Genomic DNA, 25,706 nt, shown 5'->3' with positions numbered 1-25,706 from the left:
GCTTTGAGCAAAAGTGCAGCCACTACACTACACTATATCTATAATATATATATTAGTTTGTGTGATAACTATGTGATTGTGTTAGAAATTACTGTTGTTTTAAGACTACATAAATATGTATGCGTGAGATAGAAGTTATCTATGAATATAGACTTTGGTATATGTGGATCTGTTTTGGACATTAGTGTGTGTGGACTTGAATTTGGGCTAATGAACTATTTGTTTATGATATTGTGTAGATATTGTGTGGTTATGTAAATTGTATTTGTTTGATTATAAGTCTGTTTACATTCAATGATATTTAAGTGTTTGATTTGCTTTGACGCACGAAAATGACTCTCTGCATGTGTGGTCTGTTTTGACATGAGTAATGCTAGTATAATTATAAGTGATAATAATGTTTTAATGTGTCGCCCACATCTTTAGAACTCTCCACGCCTCAGGATTTGGTAATGAGATATTATGACTTGTGATGTCATGTGATAGATGGGTATTCATTGAATGTGCCATGAATGACCCAATAGTTTGACCATTTTAGAGAGGAACTAAGGTATTCGCCTTGCGGGTTGGTCGTATTCCTTGAATGTACGGGAATGTAGGTTTGGGTATTCCTTGAATGTGGCGGGAATGACTCAGGGCATTTATTGAATGTGCTATGAATGGCCCGTTAGTGTTATGATGGGTATTCCTTGAATGTGACAGGATGACCCAAGGTATTCATTGAATGTGCCATGAATGACCTGATATTTTGTTATGTCCAAAAGAGGCTTTGTGATTATGTGTATGGAAAGCCCAAAGATGGCTGTGACTCACAAGTTACGAGTTTACAAGATGAAAGTATGTTTTCTGGAGGCGATATCCCGCTTGGGACATATGTCTTGTAGTGGTACTCAGTGTGAGTGAGGCACACAGATATGTGTGATTTGGCAAATGTATGTAATGCAAATCGTGGAGTAGGAACTAAAGATTGGGCTGTGTCTTTTAATAAATGAGTCAACGAGATAATTAATAAGCAAAGTAAAATATTGATTTTTATGTGTGACTGAGTTATTGCATATGAATATTTATGTATTATGATGTACATGATATCTTATGAGAAATGTATACGTGGTTTGTGTGAGTTAATACTCACGAGGGATGAATGTACTCCCTAGTTGTGATATATTTCCTCGTTCTCATAAGTAGACGAGTGTTTTTTAAGAAAAATATTGGCTTTAAGTATGAGCGAGTTGTTGGACTTGAATGTTAATATTGATGATATATTATGTCAGATTGTATATTCTCATGGGTATTATAAGAGAAGTAGATATATGAATTAAATGTTTTGGTTTGGGAAACCTAACTTTGTTTTACAAGAGGGTAGGACTTAATGATATTTTGTGCAAGGATGCTGTCCTACCCTCATACAGAAGGGGATATCGGTAAGATTTAATTCAATTACTAAGTTATTAAAATGAGTTATTATCATGAGTTAATAGAATGGATGTCTTGCTTGGGAAGAAACTATGCCAGTTGAAATGACAGAACTACCTGTCTTCCAAGCTGAGAATGGTTAAGTTATGGGTACATATAAAGTGTTTGTTTGGATAATTAAAGTATGGAATTGTTTTTTTGTTGTTAGTCTACTCATACCAACAAATTCAATTTGTTGACCCATGTTTACTTTGTTTTGCAACGTGGGTGTGTTCTTGGGAACATAGATGGTGGAGTGCAGTGGATGAAGACACGTGACTTGGATTTGCTTTTGGAGTCTTCTGGTTTAAGTTTTTCTAAAGTGTACGGTTTTGAATTGAAACAGATATAATAGAGTTAGTTAGTAAAAAAATTTATTTGTAAATAAAGCGTTGTTCTTTCAATTTTAATTTGATTTCAGATTTTAATATCGTAGTTGATAATATGTTAGTAGGTTTTGTTTCACTCCGGGTTTCCAAATGATTGAATATCAGTTTTTAATTTTTCTGGAAAGTTGGAGTGTGACACATATCACCGCATATGGTAATAGGCGCCATAACTTTGCACCAAAACTGTCACCCCTCCTCTATGGCCATCTAGTCAACAATTCTTCCACCGATTCAACTTGTGCCAACAAAGGAAAAGCCACTTGTATCGGCTGCATCATAAGAGTCCAGAAAAGAAAAGCCAACAAAGGAAAAAAACTATCTCGTTAATTTGTCAAAACAACTAAGTTCATGTTAGTTTTTTGTCTGCTGAGTTTCAATGTTTTGAAAAGGGACCTTATAAGCTACCTTGTATATCCCTTAGATCGGTCATTTAGTACAACAATGTATTTCGAGACAATAAAGCACGTGTTATTAACACTAGCAGGGAAGATTTTCGTGTTCATCTTGCGAAATATGTATTGGGTAGATAGGGAAAGAGAAGTTAGCTCACCTGCCGATCAGAAGACTATTTGAAAAATATTGATCTTGATCTATCTAGTAGACATTACACATAAACTGTTTTAAGTAGAATTGTATCATGTTTTAAGTTATGAGTTCATAGTACAGAATATCATTGAAATCAGATTCTGTGACCAAATCAATCCATACCTAAGAAACAAACCATTCCATCCTAGAAGGCTAGAACTACAAAGCTGGACAGATCCAGCCATCCAGGTTTTGACAGGATCAATCCATCCGATGAACTTAATTGTTCACCTGGAATATCACATAGATCAAAACGAAGAACATTAATTCCAACTTTGCATCATTATAAACTAATCAATGAAGTGCTGTATGCTTTCCCTGTAAATATCTATGCTTATTACATTGCCTTGACATGAAGGGGCTACTATACGTACGTCTGACCCTAAGAATCACCATGTATAGTTTCCCAAAAATCGGCGGCACCCATACAACCTAGATTTACCTTCGGCGTTTTATTGGTAGACAGAAAATTAAAGAAATGGTGTTCCATGCTATTGTGCTTCATGGTAAGGTGTGTCTTTATTAATTTTCTTCTTTCAAAGCAAAGATCTGAAACTTAAAAAATCAGAACTATGGAAGTCATTAAAATATAAAAATGCTCCAGACGAGTGGATGACTACAGAATTGTCTTGTTGAAGTCTTGAGGGTCGCACATATCTCCACATTAACTCACAAATTTACGTACTCCATAGTCCATACAGAGCAGCAGACTACAGCCAGCACTGGCACATATTACTCAAAGTGATTGCTTCGTTTATTTGCAATATACTCGAACAACGTACCATCGTAACATCTCCTTATATCTTCTTTACTTACAAAACCGTCTTCATCCTTTGCAATGAAGTATAACAATGTCCATTCGAACTTAGCAATTACCCTGTTAGCATTAGAATAAGGCAAACCAAAATTAAGCAAATTAACTAAAATTCAGTGTGGGCTTGGTGTAAGTGCACCCTTGGGCCAGATTGTTTTTAAACGTGAAAGCGTGGGGGCGAGCCGGCGAGGCGTTTGACCAATGACCAGCTCATGACGCGAAGGCTAAGCCTCAAGGCCTAAGGGCGTATGGCATTTTCTTAATCCTAAAATTTTCCATTTATGTAAGTATAAAGTTCTAAGTCGTACAAATCAAAAGTGAACAAACAAAAATCAATACAACGAAGTAAACTTTGTGACACACTGATACATCATTATATGCAACAATTTATTCATAAACTTGAGATTTATTTAGAGTTTCATATCATTAAGAGTTTACAATTATACTCCGTTTTGCAAGACGAGAGAATACATAGATAGATTGATTAAAGTTTACAAGTTAAAGTACTTACTACTAAATGTTAAGTATGGATTAGTTTGGTACATCAATTTACTATTTAAAGTTGATGTCTACTTATACTAAAAATTAAAAATCAAAAAAGAAAAGAAAAATGATGGTCTAAATGTTTTGGCGATGGAGGCTTACTGAGGCGTACGCTTCATCAACGCCTCACACACTGAAGAGTACACTTCCATTGCATAAACGCTTTACTCAATGCTTCTAGGGCGTTTTCGTACTCCTCGAGGCGTATACCTCAAATACATTTTAAAACAATCGGCTGCCAGTACCAATAGCTACACGGCTACACTAATACCACCTTAGAGCATCTCTAGGTCGAAGTATCACCTGCACATAGAGCGATCCACAATTCGGAATTTCGCGAAAAACCATCTCTAGGTGGAGGCAAATGTGGAGGTATCACTTGTCTAGCCGTATCTGTGGATGAAAATTTGCGGTTTTGGATGGGGATGCGACGCGACAGTGGTAGTGTTGCGCTGCGCTCCATTGCCAATGTCGCGTGGATTTTTTTTTAATTTTTTTAATTTAGCGTGACAGTGAGAATGTCGCATGAGTTTCTTTTTTTTTTACTTTTTTCAACTTGGGGGGGACATTGGGACCGCGGGTGGTAGGTCCTACTTCAAATTTGTGGCTGTTATTTGCCTCCACCTAGAGTTGGTCAAAATTTGCGGATACTTGCCTCAAATTTCAGCCTCAAACATTGCAGATGATACTACCACCGCCTAAAGATGTTCTTAGCAAGAAAAACTTTAAACTTACACATATCCACAACCACATATCACTTGTAGAAAGTGTGAGAACAGTTAAACTAGCAGTCGGCTCTTTCAAATCATGTAAAACGTAATACTGAAAAGGAGTTCATTGATACATGTTTTAGTTTGTTTCATAAAGGTTTAATTAGTTGATCAACGAATTAATGTTTTGAAAAATAAAAAATGTTTTGAACATTTTGAAGATGTTGATTTCGATCACGAGTTTTGTGATTATATTGCCAAGCACAAACAAAAATTAATTAATGGAAACGGTTGATCAAGCAAGATCGATCGTCAGTTTGAAACATACGCTCCAATGATGTCAAACGCAGAGCGATCCCCTTCAGTCAAGTTCCAAAGCTCCCACGCGGTGAACCTATCTGGAAGATTATGAGCATACTTACTGAACATGTTCTCAAAATTTGATGGAACAAACCTGCACTTGGTGAAGAAGAAAAATAGCCATAATTATATGATGGAAGTTAAAAAGCCAGGCCGGAGGGAACATCATGTATACCTTCCTTCTGTATCGTAGACGCCAGTGTCACTCCCATGTTTACCTTTGTGGACGTTTTTAATGTAAATTGGGAAGAGCAGAGAAGGTATCCACCCCTGCAAAATCATTACATTAACACTCCGTTAACAGTTACATACATACATATACACATAATAATATATCAGGCATCATAAGTTCATGACTAGAATTCAACAGTAAAAGAAAAAAGAGTTGTTTATCTCCGATGGGAGAAATTAACTTAAAACTTACAGGCGAAGTACTGTAACTGAGGCTTGCATTGATTGCAATGCTTATGAGAAGAGAGACAATAGGACAAAAACCAACTGCGCGCATTCCTGCAAAATAAACAAAATATTAAGAAAAATAATTTTAATATCCTTAAGGTCAGTTCTTAGGTTCTGATTAGCATACTTCCATAAGTTTGGTTTTTTTTTTTTTTTTTTTATAGAGGGTCAAGGCCTCACACCGGTTACATCGAAAGACCCTAGCCCGAAAGCTCATCAACCCCAGAGGGACACTAGCCCAAAGGCTTACATTGCCTGAAAGCTCATCCCGAAAAGAACCTAGCCCAAAAGCTCTCGCCGATGCACCATTTTTAATAGACCCAAAATTTTTGTAATTTTCATAAGGTAATTTTCAATCCACTCGATCTTCCCAATTACAAGTTTGAATTATCATGAGAACTCTATGATTTTTGGATTGATTAATTAGTTAGGTGTTAATACTTGATAATTGTTACAAATTTTGAGCACCCGTCACTCCATATTTCTGTTGTTAGCTGCAGAAAAAAAAGGTACCAACAAACAAGAAAAAAATGTTCACTTATGTAGACTGGTGAATAATAACACCCAAGAAAAACTTTCTGTACTTAGTCACTGATTTAATGGAACAAAAGAAAACACAATATACCTTGATAGGTTTCCCAAGGATAAACAATGCCATCATCGTTTCGATCAAAGAAGGCCACATGTTGCTGAAGGACAGTCATGTCATGTTTGAGGGGTTGAGTACCATTAGGGTGCTTTATGTCTGGACAAACTGAGGCTCTTGCCAAATCTAATATGAAGAACACGAAATGAATATCACAAAATTAAATTGAGCTGTATGGGCAGGCGAATAGAGTACATTGCAAACCATGAAAGGTTCCTCTTTAAAAAAAATTGAATTGCAAATAACTTCAGTAAGAAATATCATTTCAAAAGGACAGGACACGTTAATTACAGGGCTTGGGAATAAAGGATTCCAAGTCACTTCGAATTCTGCGCGCTGTTGTAACTGGAGCTTCAGAAGCCACCGTTGCCAAAGGGTCGTCATTCTTCCCTGAACTGTCCATCTCAGTGTACTAAAATGTGCGTTTTATGTTTAGTTTATATATACAATACTACAAGTGCAGTTTTACATTAGTACTTATATAAACGTCTGGAATTTCACATTGGTATTACTAGACCACATGGTTTGGCTGAGTGATAATTTTTCCGTCTAAAACATTGAAATAACCCTAGAAATATTAACAAACATTTGAGGTGAGAAAGATGTGTTACTAAATCTATACACACACAATCCCCATGATACAAACTGTTATCATTGTGCGGTTCGTTGTGCCATGAAAAGTGAACACTCAACACTAGGAAAATAAAACACTAGGAAAAAATGAACGAAAGAAATAAAGTAAATTGCATATACAAAAATAGATTTTAGAGGACCATTTTCGAGAAAAATTTATCTAGAGGATACAGTTTTTTTTAGTAACTCATAAGAACAAATTCCAGTATTAAGTAACCTACGAATTTACAATTTCAATTTTAGTAACCCTCAAGGACAAAATAAGTTGGCACGATTTTTTTACTTTTTTTAAAATACCAGTTTTACCCCTCCGTGTTATTATAGATATAAAGCATATAAATTTTTATTTTTTTTAAATACCAATTTCACCCCGTTACGTTTATAAATCAAAGAAATTTGGTAATTGTTCGTATCCAAATAGGTGAACATATCTCATATACTATGTTGCTACATGAACAATGATTGTTCATACCTAAAATATGTATGAACATTGATTATTCACACTCTAATAGGTGTTCTTACTAATTATACATTATGTTAAGGTATGAACAGTAATTGTGCATAGCTCATATTGAGATATGAACAATGATTGTTCATAGCTCATGTTAAGGTATTTGTTCATATCCCAAATATGTATGAACATTAATTGTTCATAGGTCATGTTTTAGGTATGAACAATGTTGATGTATGAACAATGATTGTTCAAACTCCAAATAGATATTCTTATTGATCATACATTATGTTGAGGTATGAACAATGATTGTTCATAGCTTATGTTGAGACATGAACAATGATTATCCATAGCTTATGTTGAGGTATATACATTAAGTTGTTTCAGTTGGGCTGTGCCATTTATTATTTCGTGTCAGGGGTATACTTGACCTTTCATCTACCCGAACCATTTTTTATTTCGCATTAAGGGTATATTTGACCTCTCATCTATCCCGTCGTCTTTGTAAGTAATTAAAAAAAAAATGTGGTATTGAGAGTTACTTTTTCGGTTGTTTTGTCCTTGAGAGTCACTCCCTGTTGCAGATATGAGTATAATAATTAATTTGGACTTATGTTTGACAAATAATAAGCATTATCATCCCTAACGCAATATTATGCAACGTTAAAACAGATCGCAACAAAGAGCATGGGGAATTTTGGCCTTTTTACATGTTTTTGGCCAACTTTCAAATAAGCCATACCACTCATTTTAATTAAAATGGCCTAAATCCATTTTCATTTAAGTAACCATGACATATCTACATCCCTGAATGTTAAGAAAACAAAGAGAAACAAAAAGAGAGTGTAACACCGAATGTTGATCCATTTTTTAAGATAAAATTTGTAAGTTTTTGGTTTATTATGTGGGAAACAAAAAGAATTACTATTTTAGAGTCAAATTCTCTGTTGGTATGGAAGTTTTGTTTCATAAGAGAAAATTTTCATTTTTAAGTCTTAAACATGCATCGGGTATCTACAAATAGATGCATTAGACTTGCTTTCATCCCCAAGTGTGCATAAAATTCTTTACTTGTACACTTCTTTTATTTGATTGTGGGTGCACTTTTTAGAGTGATTTTTTGCTGCCAGTGATATTGCTCCAAGGCCTCCAAAGGGACTCTAGAGCCAACCACCTGTCCATCATAACTAGAAATCCAGCTTAGCAGTAACCGACTTTCTTTCCAACTTCCTAATTTGTCCCTTACCTTATATCAAAATAAAAATAGAATTTCTCTTCATCTTCTCCACCTGAGTACGTGATTCCGCCATCGAAGTTAGTTTGGCTCTACCTTGTATTCATCATCAAGTTCTGCTCATTCACAACTAAAATCAAACCTTGATTCAGTTTGGTAATTGTGATATTGATATCATATATATTTTTTACTAAATTAAAATTTGTAGTGTTTACTCAAAACAGTGAACAATGCTGTTTCCTCTGGAAAAAAGTAAGGAGGAGGCGAGAAGCCCATCCCCGCACTTTTTCTCTTTTTCATTTTATATTTTATAGGGATAAAATAGGAAGTCAAGATTTTTGATGGTTTTTGGCTATCTGGCTTTCTTATTTTACTGACAGGTAGTTGGCTCTAGAGTCCGCTTGGAGGCCTTGGAGCAATATAGCTGGGAGCAAAAAATCACTCCACTTTTTAGGCTTAATTCCCTTACTTTACAATATAGAGAAGCCGCACATAGCTTTGCAGACTTTGCAGTTCGAACGACAATTAGAGACATGACATTGGTCCAATTCTCTGCAAAATTGATGCCAAGGGCATGCATCACCAATGCCTCCAAATTTGATTATCCCCGGCCTTATAACAACTCATTTGGGTGCTGCAGCGCTTGGCAACACGACGTTTCAGTAACTTTATTGAACTTATAATAAATCATGGCGTTGAGATCTAAGTTCACATTGCAATGTTGCCCGGGACAGAACCAGGATTCAATTTCTAGCTGAGTATACGTCCCCCCCACCAGATTCGTGGCTCCGTCCCTGAATAGAGCTCCTGTAAAAATCTTGAAGGTGCGAATCCTTACAGTCTAGCCATTTCACATTATGTAACCGTACTTTTCCAAATCTTCCGCAACCTTTGTTTTGTCTAGGAATATGGCATCACAGACTGCTCACAAAAATGATAAATTGTAGTAGAAAAGGAAATCAGAGGAATTTTTTGGTAATAAAGATCTTTATTTGATGTCTTCCATTAATACATAATATCTATACATGAAGTCACAAAGCTTAGTTCTGATCATTGAAATCTCAGTCCATAGCAGCCAAATATAGTCCATTAGCGCATCTCACTGACCATGCTGCTTATGTCGCTGGCTTGCAATATTTTCGAACAATGTACCATCATAACATCTTCTTATGTCTTCTTTGCTTACAAAACCATCCTCGTCCTTTACAAGGAAATATAGCAGAGCCCATTCCATCTTATTTCCTAGCCTGTTAGCGTAGAAGTAAAGCAGCACGTTACATAACACAAACAATATAAATCCCAGAGTAAGAAGTACTGGTGAATGTAGGAAGTAATTAAGATTACAAAATCTACGAATAATGAAAAAAGAAGTAATTGAAGATGGTTGATCATGATCAGTTTGAAACAAACCCGCCTATAAAGTCGTATGCTCTTCGATTCCCCTCAGTCATGTTCCATAGCTCTACTGCCGTGAACTTGTCTGGAAATGTACGAGCATACTTACTGAAGATGTTCTCAAAATTTGCGGGAATAAACCTGAATTTCATGGAGTAGGTAATTATCCTTAAATTTGTTAAAGGTTTTTTTTTTTTTAAAGGCCATCTTTTATGAGTATATCCGCTTACCTTCCCTCCATGTCGATTGTCCCAGTGTCACTCCCGTGTATACTTTTGTGTACGTTTTTAATGTAAATAGGAAAGTAAAGAGAAGGCATCCACCCCTACAAAATTATGGCAAACCAAAAATATGCAAAAAATATATAAATACGTCTTCTCGAGACCTATAAAATTTTGCATGAAGTGAATATTAACATCGTCATCCTAGTTAAGACCTATAAAATTCATGGAGATATTGTTTAGATATTAGTTCTTGCTGTATGAGGGAATATATATCTCAAACTCTTTATTGTTTAGCCAGAAAGAAAAAGGTAATTGATTTTTTATCTCGACGTACGTACATGGGAAATTACCCTAAAACTTACAGGCAAAGTTGGGTAACCGAAGACTGGATTCACTATAATGGCCGAAATAGAAGAAATTATAAAACCAAAACCAAGTTTGCGCAATCCTGAAAAATCAAACGCAAATGCAGCAAAGAATAGTTAAGAAAATAACATAATTTTCGACAGGTTTACATGGCTGATATTATGAATGAATTAAACTGATGTACATACCTTCATAGGTTTCCCAAGGATAGATAATGCCATCCCCATCTTGATCAAAGTAGGCCACATGTCGCTGGAGGACACTCATATCAGGATGCTTGAGGGGTGTAGTACCATTAGGATGATCTATATCTGGACAAACCAATGCTCTGGCCAAATCTATGCACAACATAGAATGAAAAAACAACAACAATTAAGTATTGCAACCATTGCAACTTTTTATATCAAAACTTCAAAAGTATAAGACATTAATTACAAGGCTTGGGGATTTTGGATTCCAAGTCACTTCGAACCCTGCGTTCAGCGGTAACTCTAGCTTGAGGAGCCACCGTGGCCATGGCATCCTCTTTCTTTACTGTATCCTCCATCTCCTAGCTTGTACGTACAAAATTGACTTTGCAATATTGAATGTAATCTTGAATTTGTAAATATTGACTAGTTGTACGGTTTGGCTTACATATATATATTAACTAGTAGTTAATTAATCATACTATTTGGCTGAGTGAAATTTTTTGCGTCTAAAACAAAGAAATCCTAACAAACTTTTGAAGTAAGCAAGATGTGTTATACATGTATACGACCCACAATATACATGTGATCGAAACAGTCGTCTTCAAGACTTGAAAATGAAATACATTACGTGCCATGCACTATAATGTCAACTGCAGAAGCAAAACATCTTAAATTTGAAATTTGCATCATTTCTGAAGATCAAACATGTGGCACGCCCGATTTGGTCAAACTAACTGATCAAACATATCTGAAATTTGCATCAGGCATTATAAAAATACTAGAAATTGAACTCCAGACACTATACGTATGTAGTGTGCTTTTTGTATAAGGAAACGCAAACATTTTTCTTTGAATCTACTACAACTTTAGAGCATCTTTAGCAGAGCTACCAAAAAAACACCAAAATTTTGAAAGCAAAAACACCAAACCAAAAAACACCAAGCAATTTTAGGAGTAACATCAAAATTTCACTAAATAACTACACGGTTTTGGCAAAACCGCCTTATATAGCCCACGCAGTTTTGCCAAAACCGCGCCACTAAAGCCCAACTGATAGGCCCAAGCCTACGCTTTTTTCAAAAACCGCCATGTATGTATCGCATAAGTGGGTGTTTGGTTCTCATTTTTCAAAAAGTATTTTTTTTTAAAACACTTTTATGAAAAAGTATTTATTCTAAAAACAGTTTTTCAATAAACATGTTTGGTTGTGACTTTTCTTAAAAGCTATTTTTTTATCAAATCAGATTTCACACTATGTTTCTCGATATATTTTGGCATATATCAAATAAATCACTAAAGTCTAAAACATCCGGGAGTTCATTTGCCTTTAGCTCCAAAAGTGTTTCCTTCAAAGAAAAATAGTTTTTAACTTAAAAACAAGTTTTACCTAATTATCATAAAACAAGTTTTGGGACCAAAAAGTGTTTTTGGATGAAAAACTATTTTTTTTTAATAGAAACCAAACACATTTATTTTTTTCAAAAATGTTTTTCACTAATAAACACTTTTTTTAGAATAAATAAATAGGATCCAAACACCCCTAAACTTTTTTTTTTTTTTTTTTCTTTTTAAATTTCTACAAGCTAGCTTTTGTGAAAACCGGCCATATAAGCCCAATTAGAAGCCCAGCCCACGCGGTGTTGGGAAAACACGTGAAATGATTTGATACAAAGATCAAACCTAGAACCAAATATTGGCCAATTTGGTGTTTGGTTTGGTATTTTTTTTGTTTTCATCAACACGTAGCTCTCCCGAAGTTGAAAAACACCAAATTGTTAGAAATTTGTGTTTTGGTGCTAGGTTTATATCACTCCTAAAGATGCTCTTAGTTACACATAAGTATTGGGCTTGTTGTTTATGGAAAAAAAAGTATTGGGGTTGTTAACTGTTTCAGAAAATTTCTTATTTCTCTATTTTCCCCTTTTTTATTTTCTAACCGCCCAGCTTTTCCACCCAAAAACACAAAAACTATATCCGTAAATACAATTTTTCCCCTCCCAAAATAAATTGAAACGAAAATTTCAAATTTGGCAGTTCAATATTTCATTTTATTGCTGGAGTTTCATAAAAAATCATCTCTTTTTTATATCAATTAATTCGTGATTTTTTTTTTAGATTGTTCATAAACGAACTAATTGCAGTAGCAAAAAATGGAGGTAAACTTATCTACTAACGACAATATCAATCTTTGTGGATTTAAAGCACCGTCTGTTATCATCATCATCATTATCATCTTCTACAGTTCTATGATATAGGGTTGGTTGGTAAGATACTCGATGAAAACAAAAACAGATTTCTTGAGTAAATTAAACTAGCAAAGCGGAGATGATCGACAATGTCTAGCGCGCCATATTTTGGATACACGTTGATTGGGTCAGGTTTTGGTTAGTAGATGAAAGTAGACCCATATTCAAGTTGGGCTGACGTTACGACGATCCATAACTAATTAAGCTTGTAGTTTAGTTGTCCAATTTATAAATTTCATGGTCAATTTGAGACCTCGTCGTTTAAAGCAATGTTTTGAAAACTGAACCGGTAATCGAACCGATTTTTTATTAAAATGGTTCAATCAGGTTCAATCATGGTTCGACTCGATCGGACCGATTGATGTTTATTTAGCAATTTTTTTAATAATTACAATAATAAAATGAATAAATACATGTTTTAATTCAATATTAATTGGTATTATATATCAAAATAAATTTCTTATACAAGAAATACATAGTAATATGTTAGTTTGGAGTTTGGATTATCTTGTTTAGGTGTTAGGTTCAACTCCCCACATTATCAATTTTTCAAAAAAAGAAAAAAGAAAAAATTATATAAGGGTGGTCCGGTTTAGAGCTGAACCGGTTCACCGGTTCAACCACGGTTTAAGCTTAGACCGAGGGTCCAACCATAAACTCAAGTTTTAACTGAACCGAATCGAAAATTTACCGGTTCCGATTGGACCCCGGTTCAACCACCGGTCCGGTCCGGTTTTCTAAACACTAGTTTAAAGTGAAGATGTTTGAAAAATGTGCCTAAAAGAAGAGCCTAGTTTAGTTATATTAGTTAGTGTTTAGTTATATTGGTACTAGTTTAGTTATATTAGTTAGTGTTTAGTTATATTGGTTCCTCAAAATCTTTTGATTTATGAGAAAGTTAGAAGAAGGACGGCAGAGGTCCTCAAAGCTGTGTTTGAAGAACCAAATCATTCCGAAACCAACCTTGAGTGGCCTAGTGTTTAGCTTTTCTGAAAATAGCATAGGAGATGTTTCTTATCATGATTGGTATAAGACTTTTTTTTATGGTGCTTATGACAAGATTATTAGAAGGGGAGCTACTACAGCTGTGTGTTAGGACAAATAAGGGAATTTGATAGGGGACGCATATAGAAGATTCAAGACAACAAATGCTTTGGAGTCAGAATGTGTTGGAGCTAAGATAGCAGCTGAAATGCTTAAGGGTCTGTTGATAGATCGTGTGATTATTTTGGGAGATATTAAATACCTGATGCAAATGCTCAGAAGTAAAGGAGTTGGAGCGGGATGACAATGCAAGGACTCTATAGTAGGAGTGTTTCGTCTCTAAATTATATTTTTTTTGGATACTAATGTACAGTCTATGACTCAATCAAACCTTTAGCAAACATCTAATATAAGTAGGGTTGGGAGATATTCTTCTCCCGCCACTAAAGAACTCTTACAATCTCATTTGCATTTAAAGTTCCATCATGATTCACATCAAACACATGAAGTTTATTGCTCAAAATGTTACACTCGAAAATGTTTAAATGTAAGACTTTAAATAATGTTTCAACATCTCCTAAGCTATTTCGAACCAATATAAAGTTACTAATTCTTAATCCAATTGAAAGTCATAAATCCGCCCATGCATTCCAATATGAGAAGTTACTAAACGGTCAGATGGAAAAGAAACACAAGAGAGAAATAGAATAGATGAGTGCATAAACTTATTAAGTTAGATAGTGAAATAGTGAAAGAAGATGTGGAACAACATAATCAATAGAGTGAAAGACGAGTAAGTTCATGAGAGAGAGAGAGTTTAACAAAAAGTCAAAAAGGACATTGAGAGAGAGAGTCACGAAAGTGGAACAAAAATAAGAAAGATTTGATTTGGCTGTTTTTTACTCACGTGAGATTCCTTTTATAAAGATTTGGCTGTTTTTATTCACGCTATTCTTTTTTTCACTGAAATTTAATGATCAATAGAGGGGTCAAACAGTCATAAAAGAAAATTAGGGCAAAACAATAATTAAAAAAAAAAAAAAAAAAAAAAACTAGGAGCAAAATCGTCACAAAAAGTGAACCACGAATCACACGTAAAAAAAATATTATAGCCGGAATTTGGAAAGTAGTTAAGATATTTGTTAAGGTTTCAACTGCGATATATGATAAGATTTGAAATTTCAATTACAATATATATATGTTAATATTTCATACTTACATCAAAATTTGTTCATCATCAAAATCGATTTTTAAACATATTCCCGGCCATTATAACTCACGGGCAATTATACACATTTGTGGGTAAGAACTTTACTGTGTCTCTTAGTTATTGGTAAGCATACCCATAATCTCATTTACTTCGTAGAATAGACCAAGGCCCAAAATATCGATATCGGTTAATATATCGATATACTCAAAAACCGAGATATATCGGATATATCGGAAATATCGGTTTTTTAATGACCAGTCCAAACTATTTAAAATATCGGATATATCGGAAATATAATATCGGAAATATATCGAAAATATATTGGAAATATCGGATTTATATTTAAAAATAGTCAAAAAATCAACCGATATATATCAATTATATCGAAAATATCGATTATATCGGCGATATAAAGTTTCATATCGAAAATTCCGATATATATCGGAAAAAAGGGGTTCAATATTCGGTGGATATATATCGGAAATATCGATATCAGTGTACCAATTTACCGAGATATATAGGCGAGATATCGGATATCTCGGTGATATTTTGGGCCATGGAATAGACCACAGATATTTTGCACACAACTTTACCCAAATTTTGTCATGTTACATTGTTACCTTATAATCGATACACGGCATCAAAATTCAAAAACAAAACAAATAGAAAAAAAAAAAAAAAAAAAAGATACTTACGGATTGCACGTGTGTCCCAACATAGGAATACGTGAACACTAAATCTAAAGATTCATTAAACATATCAACGGTCCCCATCTTCTAATCTCCCAACATTACGAAACTCGAGGAAGATCCACTTAACAAACTTAACTAACAGTTGTTTACTGAAAAAAAAAACATAATTGAAAGCTGATGTGGAATTGAGAACAACGCCACCCGGCTTTGTCTTCTTCAAAAAAGTAATCTTTTTTATCTCTTACATGCCACTACACAACACACATGCTACAAACAACATCTCTAATTCATCCATTTTGGTGCTTCTGAGGTGTAATTCTTCATACCCTTTGTGTTTTAGGTACCAATATGCAATACCCATGTGTTGAATTTTGTTTCAAGTGTTTAATTCTGTTGTTTGCTTATGTAGTTTGTTGTTGTTGTTTAATTTTGATGCCCATGTTTAGTTTTTTTTTGTCTGTTGAGCTTGAATTTGAGTTGGGCTATTTTATTATGATGGAATATTTTGAGAATATTTCTGTTTGACTTTTTTTTTTGTTGGTTTATTAGATCTTATTCTCAATGGTGAAATATGAAGTAGGGGACTGTTTTTGTGTGTTAGAATAGGTTGTGCACTTTACCATGAAGAATCTTATGTTGGGAATTTTAATTTTGCTCCTAATACATTCTATTTATAGTTGGGAATTTTGTCGAAGCATGTGTTCTAGGATCGAGGAAGAACGTCTGTTTGAATTTACAGATTATGTGGATTTTGCAGCTATTACGAGTTGCTTATGTTTAGGAATTAGGATCTGTATGAGAAGAAATTTAGTGGTGAGAGCGAAAAGTAAACATTGGTTTATTGCTCTTATTAATTTGAAGTAGGACGATGGATTATGATAATTAGAATAATCTTTTAGTTATGTTCATATTATGCAACTGGGATTACAAATTACTGAAGAGGATTCATGCCAAGATTGAAAAACCCTTTGGACATACAATTGATAAGTAACAATTATCCTCCTGCTAGTAGTCTTCTGATGCCGCTGTGGGTTGGTCCAATTTTGTGTACAAACATTTAGAATTTCTGGTTGTCTGTTGTTTCCTTTCTTTCAATCATTTGTTGATCCATTGAGCTGTTGTATTCTTAGTTCCCCCAAATGTGATACAATTTAGTATTTAGGTTAATGATGTTTTCTGAGTAATATGAGTGATCAGAGGTTACACCCTGTTGTTATATAAGTGGTAAAGACTAATACTGGTTGTCATTCTTGGTACATAGAAAGAGATGGAGGCTCACCCTTCTTTAACTATACAGAGATCGGTGACAAAACAGGCCAGGAGCATGGGAGTGTCTGGATTTATGTCGTCATCTTTACCTGTTCTGCCTACTCCTCTGGAAGAGAAGTATCCCAAATTATCACACTCCCAAAAAGTTTGCTTTGATAGAGAATTGACGGCAGACCCTGTAGCTTTACACAGTACTCCATCAGCTTACAACGGTGGGGTTGTAGGCCACTTGCTATCATCAACTTCAGGATTCTCTACAGATCTCCATTCATCTTCTGCTTCAACCCATGAGAGATATTTGACAAAATCACCATTTATTTCACAGTCATCGCAGGATTGTGCATCTTATCCCTTAACCCATTCTTCTCAGTCAGGAATAGTTCAATGTACATCGTCAAGTAATTTTGGCAAAGAAAACAACAATGTATCTTGGAGTTCAGTTACACCACAAAGTGTTCATGACTTCAATGGCAACATCCCAGATCAGAACAGTCAAAATGAAAGTAGTGATCATGCAATACCAACTGAGGATCATAGCTCACAGAGCGATTGGCAGCAATGGGCAGACCAGCTAATAACAGATGAGGATACTTCGCCTCCAGACTGGAATGAGCTTCTCGTTGACACACATATTGTGGATACTCTACCAAAGGTTCGTTCTTGTTGTTTTTAGTTTTAAGAAATCTTCCTATATTGATATGTTTATCTCCTAATTTGATATTACTAACTTATTAGTAAGATACAGTTCATAACTTATATGCAGTTTAAATAACTTTTCACTCAGATGGCACACCAGACACCCAAAAGATCTTCAAAAATCTCTGTCGCCAGCCTGAAATCATCAGCAGCTATCTGTTTCTGAAGAATTATGTGCCGTTGCTTGTCCCTTGTCCTCGATTAGTGGTTCTTCGATCAAGCCATTATCACGGTGGACGCCTGAACTCCATGAATGCTTTGTACAAGCTGTCTCTCAGCTTGGTGGAAGTGAAAGTGGGTAACCCTCTAGACGTTACTTCTGGCCCTAATTTTACCCAGAGAATCACAGGGCTTCTTGTATTTCTATAATTTTGATTTACAGGAGCTACCCCTAAGGGTGTGCTGAAGCTCATGAATGTTAAAGGATTGACCATTTACCATGTCAAAAGCCACCTGCAGGTCTGCTCTATGGTGTTTGCTTAAGAATATTTTAATTAGTGCTTACAGGTTTAATGGTATTTTAACCGAGCTTATGATTGTATTGCAGAAATACAGAACAGCAAGGTACAGGCCCGAGTCATCAGAAGGCGAGTAACAATTTATTCCTTCTTTTGTGTTGGTTGTGCTTACTTCTGTTATATTGGCGGTGGAGAAGTTATTATTATGACCAAAGTAACACATCACCATTATTGATTACTAAAAATTCATTTGACTTATTCCTGAGGCATCTGTCTATATTTTGAATTTTATGTGTATTTCGGAACTTGTTTACTTGTAAACCCTGGTATACGTCATACAATGACTTTTCAACAATTTTTTTTTCCGTTAATCAATTTGGTTCTAAATATGCTTTCTCCTCTTCTTTATACAGGAACATCAGAGAAGAAGACGTCTGCTGCTGAAGAAATGTCATCTGTGCACTCAAAAACGTAAGTTGATTCATGTACTTGAAAGGAACTAAGTTTCGTTTTTCGTTTTAGAGTAGTGTTTCGATGCCCAACAAGAACAAAATTATGGAATTTTTTTTGTCCAACCATAAAAATATGTACAACCAAATTCATCAAATGAAAGTTGTATTTGTTTGTTTCTTTTCTGATTGTTGACTACCAAAGGGTGTAAAAATGGCATCATACTAGGTTAGTAGGCCCTTCTTGAAGTTTGACAGAACACAGGCCAGGAGCGATCCATTTACATTTGTAGAATTAACCCACTTAAAAACTTCTGGAATAGTGAAACAGATAAGTACCTAGTCTTGAAGGGTTGAGTCACACTTCTCTTCTTATTGAACTGCTTAAAACTCGAGTATTTCTTGTTAAAATGAGACGTACTTATATATTTTTTTGGACTTCTTAGCTACGCATGCAAGTCAGTGTAAGATATCTCTATCTTTGTTTGATGAACTTGGTTTGGACTTCGGAGTTGCTAGCTTCATCCATCTGCTTTGGTTTTACCAGGGGTATTGAGATCTCCGAAGCCTTGCGACTCCAAATGGAAGTTCAGAAACGGCTGCATGAACAACTTGAGGTATTCTTTCTTGTAACATAGAGTAGTAGCTCTTTGCAGTTATTTCTCCTCAAGTCATGATAATGGCCTATATTTTGATGCTCTTCGCAGTTATTCCTCCTCTAGTCATAATATGGCCTACATTTTGACATGATTAGGTAGAAATATATTTCTCCTCAAACCAATAAGAAAAGGTCACTGTATATATATTCGTAGTTATGGCATATCAGCTTGATCTTTATTGTGAAAGGCCAGCTGTCGAGTACTCCGGTTTAACTCATAGCCCCATCCATGTTAAACATCAAGTGGTTGAACCTGTTAAAATTAAATTAAGATATAGAATAAAGAAAACCTTTGAATAGATATGATTCTGATTCATCTATAAAAAGTTCAGCATGTATCAAACATATGACTAGTGTTATTTATTGTTCTTAATATGAGCTGTGGTAAGACATGACATAATTATTGAAGTGAAATATTTTTGTTACAAAATGAGGAACTTTTGTAAGAAAAAATTAAAAACAGTATCTTCTTGTCAATTTTTTTAACAGATCCAGAGAAATCTACAGTTGAGAATAGAAGAACAAGGGAAGGTTCTTCAAATGATTTTCGAGCAGCAGTGCAAGGCAGCTGATGACAAGCTCAAGACATCGACGTTGATTCGTGAGGACCCCTCTTCTCTAAATTTGGAGCCGACACAACAACTTCCTAGCACCAAAACTGAAGCAGAAGTCGTTGAGAAGGATCATGATACAGAACATGGCACTGTTGATGTCAAAGACAAGGCCAATGAAAACTCCTCGACATGCACAGAGAAGCAAAAGACACTCACGAGTGAAGTTATTGAGGTCTTTGAACCAGACGTGGATGAAGGGTCTGATGCCCCACCCAAGAAGCGCGCCAAAACAGATGATACAGCCTCACCATCTGCTAAGTTAGGATCAGACTGACATGTCTATACAGTTAGAATTGCAGCTCTCCCAAAGGACCTAGTTGGTAACAAAGATTTAAGCGTGAAGGAAAGAAACTAGCAAAGTTGGAGAGTGTTGGCTATGTGTGAATTCAGCTGTCTGAGTCGAGGATAGAAACTGTGTAAAACAGTAGTTCATTTATAGTATTCTGTGTCTGTAACACCCACACCCATTCCTGAATCTAGTATTGATTATTGAAATTATCCCATTTCATGTCTATCCGCTGTCACAATCTTACATTTTGTCTGAAATTTATCCAACCAAATTATCGTAAAATTTCGAACGTTTTTAATTAGCAAATAAACCGCTACTAAGTGAACTCGTCCGATTTAATCCAGACTCGACTCATACTGGGTCAACTCAAACCGAGTTCTTCAAACTTGTTTTCTTTTCTCAAAAACGAGTGCAAGACTCTTTATTTTTTCTCACTTTGCTAAAAAAAAAAACAGAAGAAGAAAGAATGGCGGAAGAAGTAATCGAAGGAGGAGAAGCAGTGGAGACGAAGGTGCCACATCAGCTAGCACGCAGATGGACATTCTGGTTTGACAACCAATCAAAACAAACGAAACAAGGTGCTGCTTGGGGTTCTTCTCTTCGCAAGATCTATACTTTTGACACTGTTGAAGATTTCTGGTGGTGAGTATCTTTTTTTTTGTTTTTGTTTTATTTAACATGGGTATGTGTTCAAAGATTTAATTTTTACTTATTTGTTTTGCCACTGGTTTCGTTTCTGATGATGGGTGTTTTTCAATTAATGTTAGTTCCTCAAAGTTTCCATCTTTATTGTACTTATACGTTGTTATTATTGTTATTTTCCGAACATATTACTGTTTGATGCATATACAACTATGCTTCTGTTGAATTATGTGTTTGCTAGTGTTGTGGGTAGAATCTATTTTGGCAAATTAACTGATATGTCTAAGACTAAGGGAGTAGATAGGTAGAGGGAAAGAGAGGTTCCCAACCATTGAAGGAATGGGGGTTTTGGAAGCTGTGGGCTGTGCTTGCTGTGTCTTCAGCTTGGATGGCGATAGCTCTGTGTTTGGTGGAGACTAGGAGAGGGAAAGAAGTGTAGTAAGAGTCTTAGGGAGACTGAATTTTACCCTTTACTCACCCTCGCGTCGTCACTTTCTTATGGTTCGATTAACTAGAGACCGCATCTTAATTTTCATTTGTATTCTTTTTGACGATTGTTGAATTAGGTAGTGCCTCCAAAAATGAATTGACCTGCAAATAAATATTACAATTCTCTTAACTGCCTTTATGCTTCTTTTTTCCACACTTATGTAGTCCTTACTCGCATTACCCAATCTGTAAGACTGAAATCTGGGTAAAAGTGTTAATTTTCTTTGGGCTTGGAGCGGTGTCTGGTAGCAAATTTTGATGGCTGATGGTTTTCGTAATTGTACATTTTTTTTTGTTATTTTCTGTATCCTTCACATGACTAATGGTGAATTACTGAATCACCATCTACACATTGGTGTTATGTCCTTTCTCTTAAATGTATTTGGTGCCGTTTCTATCCGTCTCTTTTTTATCTTTTATTTGATTAAAACCTGGTTTCTACTGTGATCTTTTTAGTCTCATGTGCGCTTAAATTTTCTTTCCTGCAGTTTGTATGATCAGATTTTTCGCCCTAGCAAGCTGGTGGCTAATGCTGATTTTCACATGTTCAAAGCTGGGATTGAACCTAAGTGGGAGGATCCTGAGTGTGCTAATGGAGGCAAGTGGACTGTTACTAGCGGCAGAAAGGCCACCCTTGACACAATGTGGCTGGAAACGGTAGACATTTTGTTATAATTATTTCTTTGGATCTCGTGTGGTGTCGTTTAAGAAATCTACTCCTATTTGCTCTAACTAAAGCTAGTCACCTTTGCATATAGCTGATGGCACTTATTGGAGAACAATTTGATGAGAGTGATGAGATCTGTGGTGTGGTGGCAAGTGTGCGTCAGAGGCAGGACAAGCTTGCATTATGGACCAAGAATGCACCAAATGAGGCTGCTCAGGTTCTTTTTAACTCTATAGAAATTAAGTCCCTTGCTTGACTTAAAAGAATAGATACATTCAATGCTTATAGGACAGCCTGATTTAGTCTATCAACTTTCACTGCTTAATAACAGATTGTTCTTTTGGAAATAATACTAGAGAAATCATGTTTCTGTGATTTAATAGACTATATAGATCTTAAAAAAGTGATTTAGATTTTCTCATTGAATTTTTATCTGCATTCTGTTGGAAGCCTTGAGCAGTATCCTCAACTACAGCAGCTTCTTACGAACTAGTCAAGGTTGAAGTCCTCTTGAGTTGCTAGACCCATAGAATCTAGTTATGGCTGTAGACCTTGTCTCTAAGATGTAATCCTCTCACATTTGAAAGTACAAACTCCAAGATGTTTGATGAGACTTAGTTATCGAGCAAACATGTAATTTGAAGTTTGTGAAATCTTGTACACTACTCCACTCCCATGTTATTGTTCAGTAACCCAAAAGCACTAGAGGGCTCTTCAGTTTTGTAAAACATGAGCCTTACAGACATGCGGTTTCCAGTTCAACACAAGTAATAGGCTATAGTTATGAAAATTTAGCAGTTCTAAAATCTCTAGGAATAAAAAGATCATTCTATTTCATACCCACTAGGGAGGTGGACTGTGTACACTTTCACTTGCATTTTTATTTTCTTAACTGGCTTGGTATCGAAAGATTAACTAGGGATTCTTTAAGTAAAAAGGTTGAACGTCGCCAAGCAGAAATTGGTAGCTATCCTCACTGCACATTAAAGATTATAACTTGTTGTTTTGTGAGAAGCATGGTATTTACTTATCCAAAATGGGAAATTTTTTGTGGGTAGATTGTATCCGCATACTTTTCTGACACGGCCCTGCTTGAGAAGTATTTTGAAGAGTTAACAGTAATTTTTCTTTTAGTTTTTTGTTTACCTACTTTATTAAAGTCCAGTAATATGATTTCTTAAGTTGGTCTAATGTTATTATGCAGTGAAATAAGAGACATGTATTTGTAAATTAATAATAAAAAATCTAGGAAATACCAATCTTTGGGTACTTCTGTGAGATGCTTTCACTAGTTCTAGTAGCGTATACTCGGGAAGATTAAAGAGAACGCCGCTAGTAAATGACTAGGAAGAATATTATATTTTTTCCTATATTCTGCTTTTGTGGATTGATGTTTTGTGCGTTTGTACCTTGACATTATTCAGATGAGCATTGGGAGGAAATGGAAAGAAGTCATTGATATTACTGATCGGATCACATACAGCTTCCATGTAAGTATCATTCAATTGATGAACTCAGTGGTTTGTTTATCTCTGAACCTCACTATTTGTTACCTATCTTGTCACAGGATGATTCAAAGAAAGACAAATCAACTAGAAGTCGATACAATGTATGAGGAAGTTTAGATTACATCATTTGGGGAAAAGGCAGCTACTCAATTGGTTTTACAAATTGCAACAATGTTCTGATTATCTTTTATCCTCAAAAACTCCAGCCCTGAGCCAGTACTGAGTACATGAGATACAATCTTGGATGTAACAGGTTTATTAAGAGGAAAGCGATATTGATCGGTTTTGCTATTCACAGTTTTGCGATTGTTAGCATTAAATATTTTATGTGTTCAGTCTTCTTGTTTTGCTGAAATTGCTCTTATTTATATTTTTACCCTTATATTTTACACTGCAAAGGTCGAACTATACAGAAACATAGGTTGTCTGATTTAAATACAGGAGGAATTGACGACTGTTCCAGCGTTTACGTTGAATTTGTCCAATGGTTTCGGATCTGTATGATCGTTTAGTGTTTCTGTTTTAAGTAAGATGGGCTTTTTAGAAAATGGAAAGAAATTTTTTTAGAGCCAAAACCGATTAAAGAATCCTTAATTGCAACATTATACAGTAGTTAGTATCACCCGTGAAGCAAAACTGATTTTTTAAGGACACGAGCTGTGCTAAAAATGTGGTATACAGCTCTTTGCATGCAAGCTGAGCGCTTATGTGATGCTTGGTGTGTGGTGCTCCAAAATCTTTGCCACCGGAAATCATCTGTCAGGTTAGCTGAAAGCCCCAAAGAACTATATAACACATTGTCCAAGAAGGTTTGAGATGCCTAGCCTATGATTCTTCTGAATTAGAAGATAAAATTGACTGATATAATCAAAACAAATTCAGATAGAAGCAGTATATTGGACATACAGAATTTCCCAGTTTACATTTTCTCATCGAAACCCAGACACTGTATATACATCTGAATTCCTTGAAGAAACTAAAATCCATGCATTTCTCATGAATGAATGAAACTATTTCGTCAAGCAAGGAATCCAAGTCTTTCTCCATTCTTCTTCGCTAATCGAATCAGTCCTTGCCTTTGCTTTGCATCAGCTCCAATTGATTTGCAAAATTCAGTAATTACCTATGACAAGGTTGAATCCACCAATATCAACTATCATGAAATCTCTTGCATTTACGTGTGTGTGTGCTGCTCTGTTCTTATATTGCTCTTAGAAAGATATAGAGATTGTAACTTTCATCACGCATCACCAGACTGAAATGTATGTTTAGCTACTGAATGAAGAAAAAAAATGGAGTAAGTAGTTGTACCTGTGAGTGAAGGGCAATTGCCTTGCCTCTAAGTTGATTGAACCGTTTTTTGCCAACAATATCACGAGTGACAACAACTATAGGCGCAAAGAGACCTTTTCCTTCATTAACATTTTTCATCATGGGACTAGACCTTGTTGGTTTGGCAACTCGATTCCATTTTGGAACTGAATTGGCTAACATGATTTGATCTTCTCCATGTACAGAAGTTCCCCAGCTACCACGAAAGGAAGAACATAGCCCTCCTTTTAACACAGTTGCTGACAGTGTAGCCATTGAAGTACACTGAGTAGCAGTTCTTCAGCTCTCCGGATGCAGAGTTCAAATATCTGTTAGAGATGCGTTGCTTTTCAGCTTGTTTCTTTTTTTGCTTATTATTTAGTGTAATATTGATAGCCTTTGGTGTGTATAAGTTTGTAGAAGCAAACTAAGCCACACATTGTTGGCTTGGTTTCTCTAAAAATCTTTTATGGGATTGGAATATTGGATAGTGTAATTTTCTTTAGATACGCATAAAGTTTTGGATCTTGAATCTTACAGAACCATCTAGATGCATAATAAGAAAAACTACAATCACAGAGAACCATACAAGATTTAGGGTGACAACAGACATATCTAAAAGAGTACAGAATTTTGTTTTTCGTAAATACAGAAAAAAACTTGGTTCTTTATGCTATTTTCTAAAAATGCTTAATAGACCTTGCAAGTCGCAACAACAGAGACCTATAAAAAAATCATTCACACAAAAGAAAGGGCATAGTTTAGCACACAATTGTTGGGAGATTTCACTAGAAGGTCACACCTCAATCTAGCTACTTTCTATCCCAAATGATTTCAACTTGGAGATCACACCAAGAAAATCACCCACCCAAGTCTTTGGTAGTTATCACAACAACCTCAACAAAGCAAAACCACTCTTCAGATCATCACAATTCATAAAGAACAATAATAATGGAAGAAATATCTGAAAGAGACAAAAGATTTAGGTGGTTTAGTAAATGTTACCTACATCCACACACAAGAGCCGAAGTTTCCTTTATAACAAAGATTGGAGAGTTTACAAGAGATCAAG

The 25,706-nt window shown here is 35.3% G+C and overlaps 4 protein-coding genes and 1 long non-coding RNA gene across 5 annotated transcripts; 2 read left to right on the top strand and 3 right to left on the bottom strand.

Annotated features, from left to right (window-relative positions):
- Positions 1-3,158: 3,158 nt before the first annotated feature.
- On the bottom strand, positions 3,159-6,361 carry LOC147500330 (peroxygenase-like). The gene is made up of 6 exons (XM_086563630.1): positions 6,250-6,361; positions 5,938-6,084; positions 5,278-5,363; positions 5,029-5,123; positions 4,822-4,947; positions 3,159-3,303 (listed from the first exon to the last, which is right to left on the bottom strand). Exons 1-6 carry the CDS (start codon positions 6,359-6,361, stop codon positions 3,159-3,161), a joined length of 711 nt encoding a protein of 236 aa, XP_086419756.1.
- Positions 6,362-9,244: 2,883 nt separating this feature from the next.
- LOC147500329 (peroxygenase-like) lies at positions 9,245-10,934 on the bottom strand. The gene is made up of 6 exons (XM_086559319.1): positions 10,697-10,934; positions 10,450-10,599; positions 10,258-10,343; positions 9,902-9,996; positions 9,687-9,812; positions 9,245-9,523 (listed from the first exon to the last, which is right to left on the bottom strand). Exons 1-6 carry the CDS (start codon positions 10,806-10,808, stop codon positions 9,376-9,378), a joined length of 717 nt encoding a protein of 238 aa, XP_086415445.1. The 5' UTR covers positions 10,809-10,934; the 3' UTR covers positions 9,245-9,375.
- A 4,849-nt stretch (positions 10,935-15,783) lies between these two features.
- Positions 15,784-20,240, top strand: LOC147500328 (protein PHR1-LIKE 1-like). The gene is given in 9 exon segments (XM_086562002.1): positions 15,784-15,924; positions 16,846-17,505; positions 17,638-17,690; positions 17,692-17,843; positions 17,932-18,008; positions 18,097-18,136; positions 18,421-18,478; positions 19,004-19,073; positions 19,604-20,240. Coding segments are annotated over 8 exon segments (1,503 nt in total). The 5' UTR covers positions 15,784-15,924; positions 16,846-16,851; the 3' UTR covers positions 20,003-20,240.
- Positions 20,241-20,431: 191 nt separating this feature from the next.
- LSP1 (Eukaryotic initiation factor 4E protein) lies at positions 20,432-23,658 on the top strand. Its single transcript, XM_086562003.1, has 5 exons — positions 20,432-20,659; positions 21,637-21,805; positions 21,907-22,032; positions 23,240-23,305; positions 23,383-23,658. Exons 1-5 carry the CDS (start codon positions 20,484-20,486, stop codon positions 23,428-23,430), a joined length of 585 nt encoding a protein of 194 aa, XP_086418129.1. The 5' UTR covers positions 20,432-20,483; the 3' UTR covers positions 23,431-23,658.
- Positions 23,659-24,164: 506 nt separating this feature from the next.
- Positions 24,165-25,211, bottom strand: LOC147500326 (uncharacterized). The gene is made up of 2 exons (XR_015196297.1): positions 24,635-25,211; positions 24,165-24,446 (listed from the first exon to the last, which is right to left on the bottom strand). It is a non-coding gene; the product is annotated as an uncharacterized LOC147500326 (long non-coding RNA).
- Between the last annotated feature and the right edge of the window lie 495 nt (positions 25,212-25,706).

This window comes from Coptis chinensis, chromosome 5 (assembly GCF_015680905.1).
Source record: "Coptis chinensis isolate HL-2020 chromosome 5, ASM1568090v1, whole genome shotgun sequence".
NCBI classification, from domain to species: Eukaryota; Viridiplantae; Streptophyta; class Magnoliopsida; order Ranunculales; family Ranunculaceae; genus Coptis; species Coptis chinensis.
Note: the sequence above shows the minus strand (reverse complement) of the source record. Positions and strands in the feature narration are given on the sequence as shown.

What these genes read in the sequence shown, in the direction of transcription:
- LOC147500330 (XM_086563630.1), bottom strand. Translation starts at nt 6,361, where the DNA reads ATGGACAGTTCAGGGAAGAATGACGACCCTTTGGCAACGGTGGCTTCT. An exon ending in ATCCTTTATTCCCAAGCCCT is followed by an intron (nt 6,085 to 6,249) that starts GTAATTAACGTG and finishes TCTTCATATTAG; the next exon opens with ATTTGGCAAGAGCCTCAGTT. An exon ending in TCAGTTACAGTACTTCGCCT is followed by an intron (nt 5,124 to 5,277) that starts GTAAGTTTTAAG and finishes ATGATTTTGCAG; the next exon opens with GGGTGGATACCTTCTCTGCT.
- LOC147500329 (XM_086559319.1), bottom strand. Translation starts at nt 10,808, where the DNA reads ATGGAGGATACAGTAAAGAAAGAGGATGCCATGGCCACGGTGGCTCCT. An exon ending in TCCTTGGGAAACCTATGAAG is followed by an intron (nt 10,344 to 10,449) that starts GTATGTACATCA and finishes TTGATTTTTCAG; the next exon opens with GATTGCGCAAACTTGGTTTT. An exon ending in GCATACGACTTTATAGGCGG is followed by an intron (nt 9,524 to 9,686) that starts GTTTGTTTCAAA and finishes CTACGCTAACAG; the next exon opens with GCTAGGAAATAAGATGGAAT.
- LSP1 (XM_086562003.1), top strand. Translation starts at nt 20,484, where the DNA reads ATGGCGGAAGAAGTAATCGAAGGAGGAGAAGCAGTGGAGACGAAGGTG. An exon ending in ACTGTTGAAGATTTCTGGTG is followed by an intron (nt 20,660 to 21,636) that starts GTGAGTATCTTT and finishes TCTTTCCTGCAG; the next exon opens with TTTGTATGATCAGATTTTTC. An exon ending in CACCAAATGAGGCTGCTCAG is followed by an intron (nt 22,033 to 23,239) that starts GTTCTTTTTAAC and finishes GACATTATTCAG; the next exon opens with ATGAGCATTGGGAGGAAATG.